General features: G+C 34.3%; 3 protein-coding genes across 6 annotated transcripts; 1 reads left to right on the top strand and 2 right to left on the bottom strand.

The window, feature by feature from the left end:
* Positions 1-1008: 1008 nt before the first annotated feature.
* LOC126676966 (uncharacterized) lies at positions 1009-8327 on the bottom strand. 3 transcript variants are annotated; one of them, XM_050371349.2, is made up of 9 exons: positions 8028-8322; positions 6932-7852; positions 6320-6696; positions 3558-4646; positions 3271-3426; positions 2833-3160; positions 2675-2745; positions 2452-2574; positions 1009-1806 (listed from the first exon to the last, which is right to left on the bottom strand). In XM_050371349.2, exons 2-9 carry the CDS (start codon positions 7818-7820, stop codon positions 1453-1455), a joined length of 3387 nt encoding a protein of 1128 aa, XP_050227306.1. In that variant the 5' UTR covers positions 7821-7852; positions 8028-8322; the 3' UTR covers positions 1009-1452. The 3 variants fall into 3 exon arrangements, with proteins under 3 accessions (XP_050227306.1, XP_050227309.1, XP_050227310.1); XM_050371352.2 differs by having other exon boundaries at positions 6320-6651; positions 6932-8323; XM_050371353.2 differs by lacking the exons at positions 1009-1806; positions 2452-2574; positions 2675-2745; ... (1 more) ...; positions 3271-3426; positions 3558-4646 and having other exon boundaries at positions 6467-6680; positions 6932-8327.
* Positions 8328-13706: 5379 nt separating this feature from the next.
* On the bottom strand, positions 13707-15076 carry LOC126678715 (uncharacterized). The gene is made up of 3 exons (XM_050373610.1): positions 15058-15076; positions 13997-14370; positions 13707-13955 (listed from the first exon to the last, which is right to left on the bottom strand). Exons 1-3 carry the CDS (start codon positions 15074-15076, stop codon positions 13707-13709), a joined length of 642 nt encoding a protein of 213 aa, XP_050229567.1.
* Positions 14872-20423, top strand: LOC126677002 (polyadenylate-binding protein-interacting protein 11-like). Of its 2 annotated transcripts, none has more exons than XM_050371411.2 (11): positions 14872-15043; positions 15395-15890; positions 16207-16314; positions 16428-16472; positions 16551-16623; positions 16747-16859; positions 16982-17041; positions 17139-17186; positions 17293-17361; positions 19870-19931; positions 20016-20423. In XM_050371411.2, exons 2-11 carry the CDS (start codon positions 15423-15425, stop codon positions 20071-20073), a joined length of 1104 nt encoding a protein of 367 aa, XP_050227368.1. In that variant the 5' UTR covers positions 14872-15043; positions 15395-15422; the 3' UTR covers positions 20074-20423. The 2 variants fall into 2 exon arrangements, with proteins under 2 accessions (XP_050227368.1, XP_050227369.1); XM_050371412.2 differs by lacking the exon at positions 14872-15043 and adding an exon at positions 15057-15231.
* Positions 20424-20506: the final 83 nt, after the last annotated feature.

The following is a 20506-nucleotide window of genomic DNA, read 5'->3' as shown; positions in this document are numbered from 1 at the left end:
TCGATAGATAGAATCTAGTTACATCAGTTGTTTGAAATTAGTAGCTAGTTGTCAGTCGTTAGATGTTAAATTAGTCTTAAACCACTTGACCCTACTGAGACTCGAAATTAAGACCTCAAAAATGCACTTTGAGAACCTAGCCACTTAAGTTAGGCCTCACTTGTAATAAAAAAAACCATTCAAATGAATATATGATCCAATTCCAATAATTATTTTCAATTAAATAAAATAGATGAGCACGAGTCACGTATAAATTTTAAAACTCTAGTAATTCTTTACTCATATCAACAACTATAAGAATAAACCTTGCTTGATGTAGTTTTATTATTACTATATCAAGTGATTATGGAAACATTCTGCTATTGTTTTGTTGATAACGTGGCAACAAAATTAATAGTTGTAGAATATATTTCACATCAACTGCCGAAAAAACATACATTAAATCAATCCACTTCTCTCATGTTACATCATTTAACTTATTTACAAAGATCTTTTCAAATTAGTGCACATTGATTTGATAAACGATTAGACCACTAAGTATTCAGCAAGGTAAAAGAAAATAAATAAAATACTGCAAATTACCGTCATGCTTAAATGAGTGATAATGCAGTGTAAAGTGCTTTCATTTGATATAGGCTAAACCCATTTAGAGGCCCTTGTACTATATCATTTTTGTTCAAAAAGCCCCTATACTATTTTTTTGTTCTTCAAGTCCCTCTACTTATATAATTTTTGATTTTCAGGTTCTTTTTTAGTTTTTTCCAGTCCTTCTACTTACAATTTTTTTGTTCCTCCAGTCCTTCAAAAGGACCTGAAAATCGGAATTTTGTCAAATATAGGGACCTGAAGAACAAAAAAATAGTAAAAGGGCTTTTTGAATAAAAATGATATAGTACAAGGGCCTCTACATGAGTTTAGCCTTTGATATACTATAATTATTACGAAATCAAGAGACCATTTATGATTAATGTTTGCCACATTTAGCCATCAAATGACTAGACTAACGAGTTTGAAAGTTACCAGCCAGAGCCACCACCACTACTACTATTTTCATATTCTGGGTTATGACCAACAACCCGTGTAAATCTTTGACAAGCAGTTCCATGAAGTTATAAAATTTCAAAAATCATCTACTACAATCACCTTGTCCCTACGCAAAAACTCCCCCTAACATTACAAAAATTACATATGTACACTAGTATTGCAACTTTGATGTCAGACTTGGCTTCAGCCTCAACCTATGCAACTGATTAGCAGGGTGTACATACAAGAACTCTTAGGGCAGAAAAGAACCAGCAGCAAGCAATTGCCACAACTACCAACTTGCTGATACTCAGAAAAAGATGCAGGATTTTCGGAGAACTATTGGTGGGCAGCGCCAAACCGAACGGAAAGAGCTCCTCTGGAATTCAAGCGCACATCCAAAAGAGCAAAATGTTAAACATTAGCAACTTACGACGTCTCCACCTCATCTGAGCTGGCTGAGTCATCACTTCCAACAGTACCTCCTCGACCACAGTGGATCTCTCCTTCACTGAACAAACTCCCCTCACTTGAATTAGAAAATGGCCCACTATCATCATCAGTGAGCATGTCCGCCTTCTGTCTTTTCCTAATTTCCTTTATTCCTTTTCCTTGCAATGATAAACGCCTTCTTTTCCTTGCTTTTCGCTTACCCTTGGGGACATCTTCCCTTTGTGACTCGAGGCTTTTACCTTCAGCTTCCTTTGCAGATCTTCCTTTGCCAAAGTCATTCTCTTCCGATTCCTCAGCATCAAGCTTGCGCCTTTTCCTACTTGAACTTGTCTGTAACAGAGAGATCGCAATTATAACTTCCTATCTGTTTCTAATTACAAGGAAAAGGAAATGTCTCTGAAAATTCCAAAGGAGAAGAATCTTCCATGTAAATTGTATCTTTAAAAGTTATGGAATGGGGAATAGAACTAAATCTTTGACATTTAACCAGATTTTTCTCAGTTGAATGAAGTTTCTACCAGAACAAATAAGTTATTTCGTCTTAACGATATCTAAAAGTATCACCACTAGCCATGCCTGCCCTATGTAAAACAAGTAGATTTTGTCTAAAACCATTTTCATAACAAATGAAAACATCCCTAACACAATTTTGGCAACAGGCCAATGATAAACACAAAGTAATACTTATTCTTTTACTTTTTTATTTTGCATGTATAGCTTTTAACTACAGCAGAAAGAGCCAAAAGACACATGGAAAAAACAGATGTTTTCAACGTTGTCCCAACTTATAACTCATGAAACAACTGACAAAGAATTGACTACCAGCAAATTTGGTAATTGAACTCCCTGAATATAAACTTCCTTTACTTGCTGAATAAAACAGATTCAATAAGTAGCAACTACAGCGTGTCTTGGTGAAACAGATATTGAATGTGCAATTTGAATGAAACTGTTCAAAAAAAAAAATGCATGTACCTTTGGACCACGGTCCACCAACTGAGCCCATTCATGTCGGTTCCTGAGGCAGTCAAGAACAGCTTGTGAAGGACTTGAATATGCGTAACGCTCTCCATTATGCTTCCTCAGGTTATTCCAATGCTGCAAATGTAACAAATATAAATGAAGGAAACTTATTTTCTCCTTATACAAAATGGCAAGAAACACGCATTGGCCGACTTTAATCATTAAGAACATATACCGGCAAGACAGCATTGCAAAGTTCCTCATATGTCATGCGTCTGCCTTTGCTCATAATCTCATTGATTAAGCCTGTTGATGAAGATAAAGAATACAGATATTAGATTAAACACTAACAGAGTGGTGGTTTTTTAAAAATTCCCATTCCTAAGCAATTACCAGGTAAAGTGCGATGAACAGGAGCCCCAACATTTCCAGTCTCCTCATCAGACATATTTCTTGGCGGATCACGTGTCGAAGACAAATGATGGTCAATAACCACAGCAGACGAAGGGCCACTTTTTGCAGTTGATGTAGAGCCAGGAACATTTTTCTTGACAGAATGTTGCAATTCATCATCCTCTCTTTTGGAAAAGTCATCAGCTGTATCCTGCCTTCTCCGGTCAGGTGATGATGGCACTCTATCAGTCTTTTTAGCATCAACATCAGGGTCATGAGAATGTGAATATCCATCTTTAGATAAATCCTTATGTCTTCTTCTAGAGACCTGTCGATCAATATGAACAGTAAATTTGAGGAAACACCAAACAGAAGATCTAGTTTGAGAACAAAAAAACATCCTTTCTATCTATATAATATAAACATTGTGCATCTTACCAAACCATGATCCCTTCCTCCAGAATTGGAGGTGCGTTTTATTAGCATGCTTGTTGCATTTGGGGAAGACAACTGTGGTAAGCTGCCTGTATGACGGCGTGGAACACGATGAACTCTAGGAGAACTATTGAGTTCTTGATGTAAAAGCAATGCAAGCTGAAAAAGAAAATTGAACAAATACATTTTTGACAGAGAAAAAGAAAAATGAACGTCTCAAAAATAAACCAGCCTTAGGAAGGGAAAAAAAATCAAACCCAAATATGAAGGAATATCAACTCTAATCTCACCTCTTCATCACTTAGATTAGTTGATGCAGGAGGATTCATAGATGTTAAATGATATGCCTTGGATGACAACTGACTATTGGACTGGATAATCTTTTCACCTCTTACAGGTAAACCTGAAGGTGGTGCCTTATTCTGAACATGTGATGCACATTCATTTGACGGCAATCCGGCAGTCTCAGGAGAATTCTGTGCTGAAGATGTTCTTAAAGATGAGTGATTAGCAGAATCTTTTAAATCCGAATCAGTTTTCTTGAGAACGGATGCAGGTGAAATCTTGCTGCAGTTTGACACTTTTGATGCAGAATTCTCAGAGGATTTTGGACGCTCTTTTACTGTTTTTCTTGATATGTACTGACCGTCTTCATCCTTCACCTTGATGAAATCACTTGCAGCTCGATCGCTTTTAGTAATGAAATTGCACTCTCGTTGCCTAGCAATAGGATTAGAGTCCAGGCTATCCGGAGATCTGGCGTGGTCATAAGTAGATGATTTGGAGATCATGCAAGTAGCTGAGGTAGATGATGATTTTCCAACACACAAGACAATTTTATTCTGACCAGAAAATGAAGAAGTAGTTACGCCAGATTTTGATAAATCTTCGGTAAACACTGAACCAAGTTTAGGTTCTGAAGAGCATTTTTGGGGAGGGTTTGAACCCTCAGAATCCTCCAGTTCTCGTTTAATCTGCAAAGAGTCACTAGTTAACTCATTTTTTTTATTTGCATGACTATCACTGGTTGTTTCTGAAGTTCTGCCAGCCTCCTGAGCCTTATGGTCACCAGATAGTGAACCACTTGATGCCATACTATTCATTTTAGAAATTTCAGTAGGATTGTCATGAGAATTTCCTGCATCTTTTGCATCACTTACAGAAGATCGAACATTCAGGACCCCTTTGTATTCGTCATCATTTGCAACTACTTTAACATTATTCTCTGTAGAACTTGGAAACTTATTTTGATCACCATTAACCTGATGTTCCTGAACTTCTGGAATAGAACTACTTAATTCCTCAGTTCGAGGCTTTCCGTTGCTTCCCGTAGAAGCTTCCACATTTTTATCTAGATAACCATTTGGCATATTATCTCCCTGTAGCAAGCAGAGGGAGAAGGTGAAATGTAATTCTTGCAACAAATGAACATAAAATTAAACCTAGAAAGAAAGTATGTAAAATTTCTCATTGCCAACATATATGCATACATGAGTGCACTACTTTGATGATTCATTAGTAGAAGGGCATCTATGCATAACACCATGTAGGAAGTGCCATGAGCATTTTAGTGGAACCTAAATGATGCCTATGCCACATTTAATTTACCAAAAACTTTTGGCTTACAAAGTGATTCCAGAAAATATTTCTCAAGCCCTAGTGCAAACTGATTATATGTATGTATTACTGAGTGTTACTAGAATACATCACTTAATCTAAGTAGTCAATTACAGAAGTGAGATGTGAAAAGTATTCCACCTTCATGAGTGAGTCTTTAGCACTCATCAACTATTTAAGTGATGGTCGGAAGATGCATCTATGTGCTTTAATTTTGTTATCTTAGTAGACATTTTGACAGAAATACCGAGTCTTGACGGTAGTTGACAAGAATTGCTTTCTGTTTCACTCTAACATTGTTATGCTTGATGTATTTCATATGTGGATATGTTTGTCAAAATATCTCAAAGCTTCAATTAATTCCAGTGATATTTTTGCTTTTTCAGTGTAGTATAAAGGAAGATAATCAGACTCTTACAGAGTCCAAGAATTCTGATAATTAAACAATTCTAGTGCTAGTGATCTCACTTAGGCCATCCAATTTGTGAAGAAGATATCAAGTGAATCTTTATAAAGTATTTTTTTAGAAATAAAAATTAATTTTTGTAACGTCATTTCATTTTGGATCAAGAATGATATGTATAATAATTTATACAGCATTTATATGTTTTTATCAATCACCTATACAATATTAAATAAAAACATGCCCAATTTTTTAAAAATATAGCTTTTAAAAAGTAAGATAGATCATAATTAGAATCTATATAATTTGCTTTCTACGATGTTTACATCGGTATTTAGAGATATGTATCTGAAATACAGATTTGATATCAATATAAAAATTCCTGAATTCATCCAATTCAATAGTAGGAAGTAATCAACAAACAGTAGAAGTATTTCTTTTGTGATCTTCCAATACAAACTATGTTTTCAGTATGTTAAAATCAGCATTGCATATCAGCAAGTCAAAAAATTCTCAGACTTGCACATCAAAAAATAGTGCACATGTCAAAGTACAGGGTATCATTTTATTTAAACAGATTTCTAAAAGTTTCACCAGTCCAACGAGTTCCTTCCTAATGACTAATGAGAAATTGTGCATAAATGTGACTCATTAATACATGAGGAACAAATATTGCTCAATTTTGCATTTTTTTTAATTGTATTACAGTTTTGGTCTTTTAAGCAACGCCTTCAATATGGCCTGGGTAAGAGCATATCATTACATTCATGATTCACGTATACATTTAGACACATGCAACATACACCCTTTTCAAAAGAGACTGTCAGTCCTAATCAGCACATGAACAATGGTTCTCTAGCATGGGAGCCTAAACCACGAGTCATTAACATATATCTAGTCCTCCAGCATAAAAGACCGCAATGTACAGTATTACAATGAGACAACAGGATGATTACATTTCCTAATGAAATAAGAAAAAAAAAACAAAATCATCTATTATCATTATTGGAATACATGCATGGAAAGGCATACCTCTGGTTCTGCACGTATTCGCCCAGCATCATTGAGTTCAGTTATTGATGCAGCCAGATTATCCAACTTTGAGAAACTATCAACCAATTTTGGACCTTCATGGATAACTTTCTCTTCACTGAATCCAGCTCCAGATGAAATATCATTTTTAGATACATCAATAGACATAGTTCTTGATGAACGCTCAACCACTAACATGCTACTGTTCGCATTTTCAGTACCATTTCCAACAGAGACATAACAATCTGAGTCATTTTCAGGAATAGTTGCCCCCCTTAAATTCTTATTCTTTCCACTCTGGACATCATTAACGCTAGGCTTCGAACCTCTGTCTTCATAACATTCCAATGGTTTCGCATCACTGGTGGATGTAAATGCTAGTAATAAGAATAAAAAGAAAAAAGAAAAAAAGAATAGGAGTCAACAAGTGCATGTCTAGCACTACAACAAGTGACCCACCCTTAAAATTCATGCTCTCTCTATAATCTACGCATACCTGGACAATTTTATAATTTTCCAGTATATATAAATAAATAAAATATGTGATGTATCTAAATTCAGTATTAACGAAATATATCATTGAAAAAAAAAACATATGAACAAAATACTCACCAGTTTTAAAAATATGTGAAACTCTTTTTTTAGCATCAACCTCCTTGTATGGAATTCTAGCCTTCTTTTTCCCACTTCTTACTTTTGAGATTCCCAGATCTTCTTTCTTTCGCTTATTTGAATGTATAACAACAGGGTGAAGTAGGCTTCTCTCCTTTTTAACCCCAATCTGCGAATGCCTGACCTCACCCTCCTCACTCACCCAGTTCTTCCTTTCATTTAAATATCCTTTCCGACCTTCTGCAGCTCTCCCCCTCATGCCAATTAAAGCTGTTGCAGGGGTTGCCAACACACTATCCTTGGCCAATGAAAACAAAACGCCAGCACCTCTATCAACGGCATTTTCATTATCATCGTCATTTCTACCATCACTAACAACTTTCTCATCCCAACAGGGAAACTCCCTATAGCTGAAATTAAACTTCTTAGGCACATACCCTGTGCACTTCCATAACTGTGGCGTAAAAACAGAGGGCATCCCAGTAAACAGAGCAGGATCGCCACCTGGAACACCCTGAACATGTACTCTCTCCTCCATTGGTATCTCACTCCATGACCTAACTGGCCTGCATGTAGGCCCAGTTGCGGCAACTAAACTGCTCTCTAATCGGATAGTTTTGGTAGGCAATTCAACGAGCAATTGAGCCACCTCGGTCTCCTCACTGTCATCCTTATTGTTCTTGCTCTTGCATTTATCACAAGTAAACAATTCATCTCCCTTCACATAACGAGAGCACCGAGTGTGCACCCACACACCACAATCATCGCAATTAACCATCTCTTCTCCGTCGTCAAAATTAACACCACAAACGCAATCCACCGTCCATGAGCCATCGATCCAGTCATCGTGCAGGTCGTGGCTCGGTAAACGGTGCGACCTCCCCTTCATACCTTCAGTTCTAGGGAAAAAGAATACTAATCCTAAAATTGGAAAGGAAAGGAAACACTTAACCCTAATTGATCTGGGGCGGATAAAAATTAAAAAGACGAAAGCTAATTGACATTGTTGTTTCCATGTTGAATTGCCAAATAAAATGCAGTTTTCCCCGAATTTTCACGGGAGTGAAAGCTTAAAGAGATGGAGAAGATTGAGTACCTGCTGATGCATAGAGTTGAATGTTTAAAACGATGAAGAAGAAGATGTTCCTCTCCTATTATTTGAGAGCTAGCTATTGGCGTTGGCTTTTAGAAACTCTGGATATAACAAAGTGGACAAGAAATTCATGCTTTACTTCATTCACTGGTTGGTTAAGGAGGCGAGATTGGTGAACTGGAGGGGGAAAAGGAGCTACCAAAACTTTTTGTGTTCTTCGCTGCACCGGATCAAAGTAGCTTCTTTGCGTAAGAGCTAACGGAATCCAAAGGGTAATAGGGAAGTCTTTTAAGATTTCATTTGGCGTCCGCTTCTTTTCGCGGCTCGGCTTCATATATATCAAACCCCTCCTACTAAACGACAAACAAGTCAAAGGTTCATTTTTCCTCCGAAATATTATTGGGATGATTACGTATTTACCTCAAAACTAAAAACAATTATTTTTTTTACTTCAAAACAGAAAAATTGTAGATAATATTTTAAAATTTTTCTAAATTTATATTTTTACTCCCAATTTTAAAATAATTATAATTTTACTCAGTTATCATGTAGTTATCATCAAATTATCATTTCGTTATCATAATTTTTTTTGTAATTTTTTTTCATGCAAGTATAATATGATAACGAGATGATAATGTGATCATAAAATCTTATCACTTTACTATCTTCATAGTTCATCTCGTTATCATAATTTTTCTGTAATTTATTTCCATGTAAGTATCATATTATCATACTGTTATCATAAACTTATCATTTTATTATCATAAAAATCTTATCATACTATTATGATAATATTATCATTATCGTACATTGTATTATCATAACTTTATCATAATCATATAATATTATGATCCTGATATGATACAATGATATCCATGTGATAATCAACCACTGTTTTTTATAAAAAAAATCAATTTTCATGGCAGTGTTACGATACTTACATGATAATGCCGTGATGATACTCATATGATAATCGGAAGCTGTGTTTTTTGCAGAAAATCAATTTTTATGTATAAAATCATTTTTCATGCAGATTTGTAAATCCAAAAATGAGAAAATTCAAGAGTAATTTATTTAGATCTGAAAGTTAAAACAAATCGTATTAATCACCACGAGTTGAGAAAAAATCGCTAAAATCAAATATGAGAAACGGCTGAGCGATGGTGGAACGATAAAGGAACGGCGGCAAAGCGATGAAAGAACGGTGAAAAAGAAAAAAATGGAGAAGGAAAGAATAAATAAAAAAAGAAAAAATTGACAAAGAAAAAAGAAGCAGAGAAGAAGAAGAAGAAGAAGAAGAAGAAGAAGAAGAAGAAGAAAAGAAGGAGGAAAGAGAGAGAAATATGAAAAAATGATAGTTGTCACGTGATAAGAATAAAAAAAATATACTTAAAGAGTAAAAATTAATAAAAATAGATATAATTATAATATAAACAATGCTTTAAAGTAAAAAAAATAATAACATTAAAATGGCGAGGTACTTTTTCTATTTTTTTTTTATTGATGTAGGAAATCAAATTATTTTTAAAAATGAGTATTTATCATAATTTTTTCAATATTAATTAAGGTCAACCGCACTAAATTTGACATTTTAACTCGTTTTACCCTTTCAGCTTCAAATAATTCAATAATTTTTCGCCATATCAGCTTCAATATATGTATAGTATTCCAATAGTTTTTTCACACCTCATATGAGAGAGTAACACTAGTCAATATAACAAGTTCATTGTATTCTTTTTTGGCCAAATGTTGTAAAAAGGCCAAACCTTTCACAAAAGTTTCACAAAAGTCCTGACCTTTCAATTTTGTCAATTTTGGCCAAAAACTGATTATTTGGTTTCACAAAAGTCCTGACCTTTCAATTTTGTCAATTTTGGCCGAAATTGAATTATTTGGTTTCACAAAAGTCCTGACCTTTCAATATTTGGCATGCCACATAGACGTCACATAGGCAAATTGAAATCAAATTGAGAGTTGGCCACAATTGAAACCAAATAATTTGTTTTTGGCCAAAATTGACAAAATTAAAAGGTCAGGACTTTTGTGAAACTTTTATGAAAGGTTTGGCCTTTTTACGACATTTGGCCTTCTTTTTTCAAATGTCATAATTTTGACTTAAATCGATCTTTTATGCCAAAATCCAAAGGTAATACATAAAATAAAAAAATAAGATTCGATCTAAAATTTCTATAGGTTGATAGTGCTAAAAACTGCCGATCTTTAATTGTTTTTCAATTGCACCTTAACGTTGTAAATCGATCAATTTTACCATGTTTTATATTTTTTACTTTCGGTTGCACCCTAAATTGAAAAAATTAGATGATTTTATTACTATAAAAATGAAAATATTTAAAGCAATTAAATTTAAGGGTAATATAATTTTTTTATCTACTTGGACAAATTAAAATAAGTCCGTTATCTTTAAAAATATTCAAATAAATTATAAGTGAATATTTAATTAGATGTATATTTAACTATTTTTTGTTAAAAAAAATAAACTAAAAACAAACATGTGCCAATTTCCAATTTTGAATCCATCACCGTCCTCCCTCGAACCCACTACTTCCGCCGCTCTCAGAATAAATCTGCTCTTCTTCATGGAAAACGAGCTGCGGCGGAGGGTCCGAGGGCGTTGTCGAGTTCGGCGATAGAGTCAAGGTCATTTTACATAATTACTTTATACAAAATAATCTAAATTATTTTATTTTATGAAGAAGATGGTTTTTTGTGTAATTTATAACATCAAAAAATATTTTGAATATTTAATAAATATGAAAGATTTATTTTAAATGTTATCCAAAATGAAAAGAGTTCAACTTGATACTTTAAGGTGGAATTAAAAACAGTTAAACAATGTCGGGGTGCAATGGACCAATTTTCAAGGACAGAGTGCAATTGAAAAAAAAAATTGTTAAACTACTAGTCATTTCTGATAAATTATTGTCGACTGCTCTAATCTACTAGACCTGAAGAACCAAAAAAACAGAAAATGTCAGACCGAATACCGATGGGGACACCAGTAATTCGCTCCGTCGATCTAGTCAGTGTTTGAGAGAAAGAAGAAGAAGAAAAAGAAGAAGAAGGTGTAGGGTAAAAAGACTAAGTACCTTAAGTTTTGCACGTAAAATGCCTGATATAGGTTCACCCAGTGCAAACCTATCACAACTGATAATTTTTCTTCTTTCGGTTCCCACAATTCGATTAGCTGACGTGGCAACTTCTTGTCGCGTCTCGAATATCGAGTCAGATACGCGATGCGAGGAACATTTCTTGTGTACGAGATCTTGTCTCAGTTGTCTGTGGTCCTAAGAAGTTGTTAGGAAAAATGGTGTTTCGAGGAATTAGGAGTTGTTTCAACATCCTGTCGAGCTAGTGTGGGAATCGCATCCAGCGCATCGATTTTGTTTTGTACAGAGATACCGTGGTTCTTTTGATTCTTTTCGGTTTGTGGATAACAGTCCAGTGTATCTCATAGTGGAGGTATCTCAGTCTGAGTCCCCTAATCGCTTGACTTAGTGATATCTTATCTTGTCAAGGCTGTTTTGCTATTTTTATATTGCTTGCTACGTTATCAATTTTTATACCGTTGAAGTTAACAATTTGTTTGAAATGGTGCTATTGGTGCACTTGTTGGGACACTTGTTTGTGCTTCCATACGAGCTGGTCAATACACACCACATCGAAGTACAAAAAGGAGAGATTGTTACTCCACAAGGTAAGTTATTTACATTATTTATCTGTGGTTTAGATAAGTACTATTTATGTGATGTTGTATGTTCAAATACTAAAGGATTCATGACTTTTTATCGTGATACACGATTTGGTTACCAGATTTTTAAAACAATCGTCGTGTTAAAATAATTTTTTTATTTAAATTATGTAAAATAAAAAAACATCTTGAGTAATCATTTGGAGTTTTAAAAGCACAGTATTCTATTATAAAGACATTATCGGCGTATTATAGAATAGATTAAAGTTTAGATGAAAGTTATAAACAACCAAACCAATAAACTTTCAAAACTCTAATTTACCAACAAAATACATATGAAGATATAAAAAACAACTAAAAGATTAATCGAAAGAGAATAAACTAAGATAAAATTCTTAAAATTTAAACATGACACTTCTTTTGATGTACGGGATCATAATCTATTAGACTCATTCGATTAAGCCGTGAACTCACTTGCTCCTTAAACTGCATCCGCATATTCAACATAAATATAACAAAATAGATATAATAAAACATTAAATAAGCACCAACATATAATTTAAATTTAAAATAAATAAATACTACAAAGATTTCTAAGATCCCAACTTTAAAATTTGGAAGAAATCACTAGTTAAAATTAGAAAGTGATTTCTAAACCTCAAAATAATTATTAATACATGTCATTTTAAAGAAACTAAAAGAATAACAAGCTTAGTCATTGAAATTTTTTTCTACCTTTTTTTATTTATGGCATAAACTTTTAAAATTGTCACTTTTATTTTATTTTTCAAATTTCAATTTAAATATAGCATTTATTTAAATTAGAGTGATAAAAGTTTATACGTGTCTTTTATATTTAAATTTTTTATTGATGAAAAGGTAAATTGAAAAAGTATGGAGTAATATAAATAATTTTTTTTGTATTAATTTAAATAAATGATTACGATTGAAATCAAAAATTAAAAATGGAGTAGAATTAATAATTTGAAAAAATAGACATATGGTGGCTTTTTCTATAGTTATTTTGTTATAATTTACTTTATTTAGTTTTCTATTGGATGAAAATTAGTATAATTCATCCAACAGTGATAAATAAATAAATTAAAATATTTTTTACAAATAAAGTAACCATAGACCTATATTTATTGGCTAGTTCTATTTTATTTATTTTGGCTAATATTTGGCAATTTTAATTATGGCAAAGTCACCGAAATTTTAGACGCATACGGAAAAATTGTTACTACAACATCTCTTCATTTTTAAATGAGTTATCAGGTTTAAACAACTTTAAAATTTTATTATAGATGATGAGAAGTTGAAGTGACAATTATTTTCAGTTTAATCTTTTAGTCTTTATTATATACTTCCTCCGTCCCATTTAATAAGGGACCTATCTCATTTTTATTTGTCCCACATAAGAAGGCCTTATCGTGTTTTCTATGCCAATTTATATGAATTTTCCTTTTTTATCCCCTTCTCTCTTTCCATAATTAATGACTATTAGTTTATACACAAAATACAACACTATCATAAATAAGGGTAAAATAAGAAAACACTATAATAGTTAATGCTTTCTTAATCCATGTGAAAAAGTTATTTGTCCCTTCTTAAATGGGACGGGGAGAGTATATATTTGGGTGACTCATTTAGTAGCTAAAAAGCCCTATTGGATGACTGTTTTACAGTATCACCATTTGATTCTGGTTATGACTTGCTCATTGTGATGAGGAGTTGTTACTTTTATATTGTAAATACTCTCTTTTTTTTGTCGGAAGATGTGTAAAAGCTTCATTGAGAGGTAAGACCGACTATACAAGTCTCGCAACTAGCCACGCAATTTGAGCTAGAGGATTGTCACAGAAAAACATATCTCTAAGGGCTAGTTTGGCTATAGAATGAGCCGCCCAGTTACATTATCGGTAAACAAATTTAAAACTGCTGCCTACAAACTTGGCATTCAAAATCTTACAATCTTAGACTACAAGGCCTGCATCCATCTGGATGTTGGAGTCTAAATTCATGACATTAATGACTGACTTGGTGCCCCCTTCAAAGAGCGGTCCAATTATGTTCATTCTCTCAGCAAGTAACAGTGCTTCACGAAGAGCAAGGGCTTCCACTGTCATGGGGCTGTTTACGTGGGAAAATAGCTTGGCATGAGAATTTACAACTCTTCCCATATGGTCACACACCCACACAGGCACCCACACCCAAGTTGTTGGCTACATTGAAGGAAGCATCGAAGTTTACTTTAAGCAAACACAATGGGGTGGTGGGGGGGTGGGGGGTGGGGTTCCCATTGCATCCTATCTCTTCTCCCTGGCATTGACGAAGGCAAAAGGTCTCCCGGTCTTCGGCTTATAGCTTCAGAACAACTTGATTCAAGCTTAGCAGCAGCCATAAGAACTTCTGGGGGGCTAGTATCCTCCTCATTAAAGATCAAGTTGTTCCTAGCCCTCCATAGAGACCATAGAATCCAGTCGACTTTTGATAAAACCTTCAAACGGCCCCTATCATCATCACTGGACATGGCTGCAACGTTATTCCAAGATTCCTTTACTGAAGAGGATGCTGTAACCGCCAAGGACAGGGATAAGCCAGATTCCAGCCATGTGGCTTCAGCGATAAATACTCTCACTTCATTTCATGAAATTTAGCCATTGACAAAAAAAAAAGAAAAAAACCGACATGAACATAAGAAAAAATGAAATGTTTTTAGTTTTCTATTTGGATAGGTGGGGAAACAAAAGCAAAAATGAACAATTTCATTTAATGGGGACAATTTTGATTCTTCCGAGGCATATTCCTGAGCTCGTAGAAGTAAATTGAAAAGAAATAAAAAAGAAAAAAGGAAAAAAAGAAATAAAAACATAAAAATAGCGTCACTCTCTCTCTTTGCTTGCTAATGTAAGACAAATTGTCTTTAGCAATGAGTCCAGAGTTGGTTTCAGAGCAGACCATAGTTGCGCTTAGCACAATTCGGTGCCGGTTCACAATCATGAGCTTAAGTACCATTATACCCCTCAAAGCTACCCTTCTACAGTCGAGCCATAGGCCGCTTCTGTTTTTTCGTCTCTACCCTAACCCCCCGTAGTCACCACCTGTGGTTGGTAGGTAGATGGTTTAAAAAGAAGCAGTAAATAGGAAAATCAATCTTATAGCATCACACATTCCCATGCCATGAGATCTCCAGTGATTAAACGCCACGAGAGCATTTATTGACACATGCATCTCATATTTGATACTCCACATAACACACTGTCTTTAAGTATAGGCTCGGAGACGCAGAGAATTATAAAGAAGCCACTGAGTGAGTTCACAAACCTTCTTCTCCCTCCGCCATTTTTTATGTGAAGCACACAGAGATCCATACCACTTTATATTTTGTCTGTATACACGCCACCCAAATCAATTTTCATTTTTTAAATCTTACTTTCTTTCAAATTTTAAACTCTTTATCTCTTTATTTATTTTCATATTCTCCGGAGTGATCTCCAGGTCTGTTTTTTTTTTTTACCATCAACGGAGACGACTTTAGATTTGATTTTTTTATATATGTACTCTATACTAAATTATTTTATCCAGTAATATTATAGAATCATTTCTAGCTGTTATTTTTATTCTTTTTAATTTTTTTGGTTGTTGTTGGACTGATTGACAGAAAAAAGGTGTTTTGAGAAAGAAAAGCCATGGCGATTGTAGAAAATGCGGGTGCTGAATTAGGGATTGGTGTAGAATCAAGCTCATCATCATCATCAAGTCTAGATTCAACTCTATCATCCAACAACCACCCACTTTACATGAAGGCTCCTGTTCAACCTCTGGCCAACGGAATTCCACAGCCGCCACAGAATCTGCAGCATCAGTATGGTTCTCATAATCGTCAGCGATCTAACGGCAGTGGCGGCGGAGCTGATTTACAGAGGGATATAAGAGAATTGCAGGAGTTGTTCTCTAAGCTAAACCCTTTGGCTGAGGAGTTTGTGCCTCCTTCACTTGCTAACAACAACAACAACAGCTTTAACTATAATAATTATCATGGACTTAATGTAGGGTTTTATGCTAACAACAACAACAACAACAACAACACTGATTCTTCCTTTATGCTTATTAATGACACTGGAAATGGACATCTCAATGGAAACTCTGCTAGAAGGGTAATACATTCTATTACAAACTTTTTAGAGGATTTGAAATTTTAGCTTTTGGTTTAATGTTTTTTTTTTTAATTCCTGAACTTGCAAGGACCTTATTCTGGTCTGATTTTCTGATTGTTATACATATTTAATTTTTTATCTGGTTGTTTATGCTTCTCAAAGCTAATTGAATGATGTTTTATTTCCACAAATATCTCAAATGGTAATATTGTAAACTTTGAGAATTGAGATTAAATGAGCTTTTGATCATTTGCTCGAGTGTTAATTAGAAAAAAGCATCATTGCACGGGTTAATGAGTTTGTTTGCTGCTTACAGAAGAAAAACTACAATCAAGGGAAACGGAGGATGAACAGCAGGACAAGTATGGCCCAGAGGGAGGAGATAATTCGCAGGACAGTCTATGTGTCTGACATTGATCAGCAGGTTGAATCTTATCTATAGTGATTTTATACTAATATCTTTCTTTAATGTCTTCAAAGGTGGTGGGTTTCTGCAAAATATATGTGCTAATATAATGCTTTTTTACCTTGGATTAGATCACTGAAGAGCAGCTTGCAGCTCTATTTGTTAACTGTGGGCAGGTATTACTGTTCTAACTGCCTGTCTTAGTGGTTCTTGTCATAACTGTACTTTTAAACAGGTTCCTTTCTTGTGAAAAGGTTGTAGACTGTCGTATCTGTGGTGATCCCAATTCTGTTCTTCGGTTTGCCTTTATTGAGTTCACTAATGAAGGTAATGCTAATTGCTTCTGAATTTTGTTCATGTTTTATGATTTGTGTTCTCTAAAATGCTTGTCAAATAGTTTATATGAATCAATGTTCTTATACAATCATCATCTGCGGTATGTCTATGCAGACGGTGCAAACGCTGCTTTGAGCCTCGCTGGGACCATGCTTGGATTTTATCCAGTGAGGGTGTTGCCTTCTAAGACCGCAATTGCGCCAGTTAATCCAACATTTTTACCAAGGGTAAGAAAGCTATTATATATGACCATTTAAATAATATTGAAGTCTAGTGACAGCAGGATATGTCCTTATTGAGTTAGTATTTATTTTGCTACCGACTGACCAATTGGCATCTTGGATTTCAGTCTCATGATGAGCGCGAAATGTGTTCAAGAACTATCTACTGCACAAATATTGATAAGAAGGTAATTATCTCGATTGCTTGATTGTTCAACCCAAAAAAAAAAGTTTACTTGGAGACTAAATACAGTTAACAAGAAACATTTTGTTTGTTTTTCACAGATTACTCAAGCAGAGGTTAAAGTCTTTTTTCAATCAGTGTGCGGAGAGGTCTGTGGTTATGGAGCTTATGCTTGCTTGCAAGTTATCTTTTTTTAGGTAATGTTAGTTCATTATGATGAATTTTGATTACAGAGATATATTCTCTCTGTTGTAGGTTTATCGTTTGAGGCTGCTAGGGGACTATCATCATTCTACCCGTGTTGCTTTTGTTGAATTCGTGATGGTAAATGCTTCTTCTTCTTCTTCTTTGCTGACTGTTTTACTTTTGGAAAGATACAGATCTATCCTGTATGTAATGAAATGTTATTCTCTTCTGGGGACAATAAGGGCTAGTATTCATTTCTTACCAATTTTTGTTTGAAAGTTATATAGATATTTAATGCCACACACATTAGAGGCTAAGTTTCTCTAAATTAGTGTCTTGCCTCCTACGGGACCAAGTGCTGAGGCTAGAATATAATTGAGACCTTATTTGAAGAGTAAGGCCGTAGATCGATATCTTTGATGGAATTTCAGCTTTCCAAAAAAAATGTCTTTATGTTGCACTATTATTTAACCAAGTTCTGGAAAGGTTTTCCATTATTTCTTAACCAATTCTTCATGATTTCTTACATGTGATGTGACTGTAGAATACTTACAAGGTTTGTGTTTTACTCTTAGGTTATGGCATGATGAATAATCATATTTATATGGTAGTTCTCCTTTGATTATTGATGTATGTCACATGTCAGCTTGTTTTGCTTTTAACTGGATCATGCACTTAAAAGTGGGGAGTTAACTGCTAACTGTAGAATTATATATGCCTAAAATCCTGTGCCTATGTTAACATTGTACAAGGGATAAATAAATATTAAAATAACTTGAATGTTCTCCAGAAATGACCTTGACTTGAGGCTTGAGTTTACCTTTTAAGACAAAGAGGAATCAACTTTCAAATTAGATTTTCATCTCGGTTTACATGAAACATTATAGCCAAGTACTAGGCATTTTTTGAGTTGCATTCCAACAGATCTTCAAGATTGTGCAGTGTACAATTTGCTAGAAATGCTGTCAATTGTTTTGGTGCTCTGAAATTTTTATTGTTTAAAAAAATGATGTTTTAGCATCACATGATGTTTGTTTTCTTTGAATTCTAATTGACAAAGACAACTTTTTGGCAATACCATTGTGTTAAGGGTCTCATTTAAAATATTTATTGCAATTAAACTACATATTTTTATGTTTTTTAGTTAAGAAGTCTACACATACTGTATCCCTGCTAAAAATGCTGAAAGTATGGTCAAGTATTCCACAGTTATTCTATGGTTTGCTTTGCACTTCTATGTTTTAAACTTATAGTATGGATCTATCCTCTTTGTATGGCTTTTATTTCTTCTCTTGTTTAACTTCAATAAGATTGCAAGGGAAATTTATATGCAATCATCAAGAGCCATACTTTTCTGATTACTTCTGAATCCTGATGTCATTAAGGTATAGTTGTAATATCTTTTGAAGATACGGCACAAAATCGTGCGATTGAAAGAAAAGGATTAATATAGCCGGTTCTAATTAATTTAAGATTAAGGCTTAGTAGAGTAGAGTTTAGTTGTGTTTAAATGTTGTCTTACTAGTTACTATTATATCTATTTATGTCAAAGGATTTGTGTAGCTATTCTCTAAGTGCATCGAGAGGTTGTGGGTTCGAACCACGCCTCGGTAACTAACAACTAACATGAGAGTCTAAAAAGTCGATTTCCACCTTTGATAAAAAAAAGAAACTACATAATATTGTGGCAATTTTCTGCGGACTTTTATAGTTGAAACTCGATAATCACAGGCTGCTCAATATTATCCTAGAACATACATTCTATTAAGCTGCCTGATTTTATTTAAAATGCAGGTCTGTAAGCAATTTCCTAGCTATTTCATGCTATATTACCTTTATTTTATTGTGTTGATATTTGTAGCATTTATTAGGTTTCTCGAGCCGCCATTTTAACCCACCTATGATACAGTAATATGTAAGGCAAGATGGTCATAACTAGTTTTATTATCTGTAAAATGGGAATGTGCTAAATGGCAGAGGATTGTAGCCCACAACTAGCAACCTTCTGAGAAGGTTATTATCTTTATTATGAATATATTTTTAGTCAAAGAATGCCAAATAGGACTATCCTTAAGCTCTAATTGATTGATATGCTAAGAATAGTAAAATATTATTTCCTAGCCTATGGTCCAATCAAATCAGGGTTCTAGAAGGTCACATTTTTAAACATTTCAGTGATTTCACATAAAGCAGCTACTCTGGAGAGTCGTGACTTGATATATAACTTCTCATCCTTCTTATAATTGGTTGGAAACAAGTTTATTTCAGGAGGTTAACAACTTTTATTCAGTGAATATTCAGACTAACAACTTTTAACTTCAAATTTCAGTGTCGTATTTGCTTTTATACCACCATGGCCTAAACAGGGTGCTCGTAGAGGACTCTGAAATGACATCTTAAGACTAATAATTATATTTAATCCTCTAGGTTCAATTAATGTCATAATGGAGCTATTCACTATCGTAGTTCTAAGCTAAAAATTATTTTATTATTAAAAAAATAATCCAGGATGCATGTGGCAACTGTCATTCTCAGTATCGTGTATATAGCCATGAAGAAATTGTTGATGTTATGTTTTCCTTTGCATGATTTATTGACTCAGCTTGTGGTCATCCTATTTATGGTTGTTCTCTTGAATTCTAACAGGCTGAAAGTGCAATTGCTGCTCTCAACTGCAGTGGTGTGGTTCTTGGATCATTGCCGATAAGGTGAGATTGCCAGCTGATCTCTTAAGTTTCTATTTGTTTAACCAGTCTTTTCCTATTGTTGAATCTGTTGAGCCATTTTTTCAGGGTAAGCCCATCGAAGACACCAGTTCGCCCACGTTCTCCTCGACTTCCCATGCACTGAGGCATACTGGTGGACACTAATTATCAGTTCAAATATATTTAAATACATACACACACCCATGTAAAGATGTTTCTCACATCTCTGTCCTCTTTGTTTTATATACTGCCATCCTTTTGTCCTTTTCCTGTGATCTTTGTCATCATAGGATTTATGTTTTGGGTTAATCTAGGAATTTATAGAGTTGGATGGTACGTCAAGGCTCTGGAAGGTATACATATATATGTCTATGTACTAGCCCGTAAATGCGGATTTGATGTGTTCATGAAAATGAACTCTCTAGGTAGATTTTGATGCTCAAACCCAAAACATGTTTTTGCATGATTAATGGAGTGGAGTGGTCTTTTGACTCATTTCGGCGTTGGATCTCTAACAGTTTCAATCAGTTGACATTTGCATGCACTTTTTTATGTGGTGTCTTCTCTGTTTTTTATTC

The sequence above is a fragment of the Mercurialis annua genome, linkage group LG4 (assembly GCF_937616625.2).
Source record: "Mercurialis annua linkage group LG4, ddMerAnnu1.2, whole genome shotgun sequence".
NCBI classification, from domain to species: Eukaryota; Viridiplantae; Streptophyta; class Magnoliopsida; order Malpighiales; family Euphorbiaceae; genus Mercurialis; species Mercurialis annua.
Note: the sequence above shows the minus strand (reverse complement) of the source record. Positions and strands in the feature narration are given on the sequence as shown.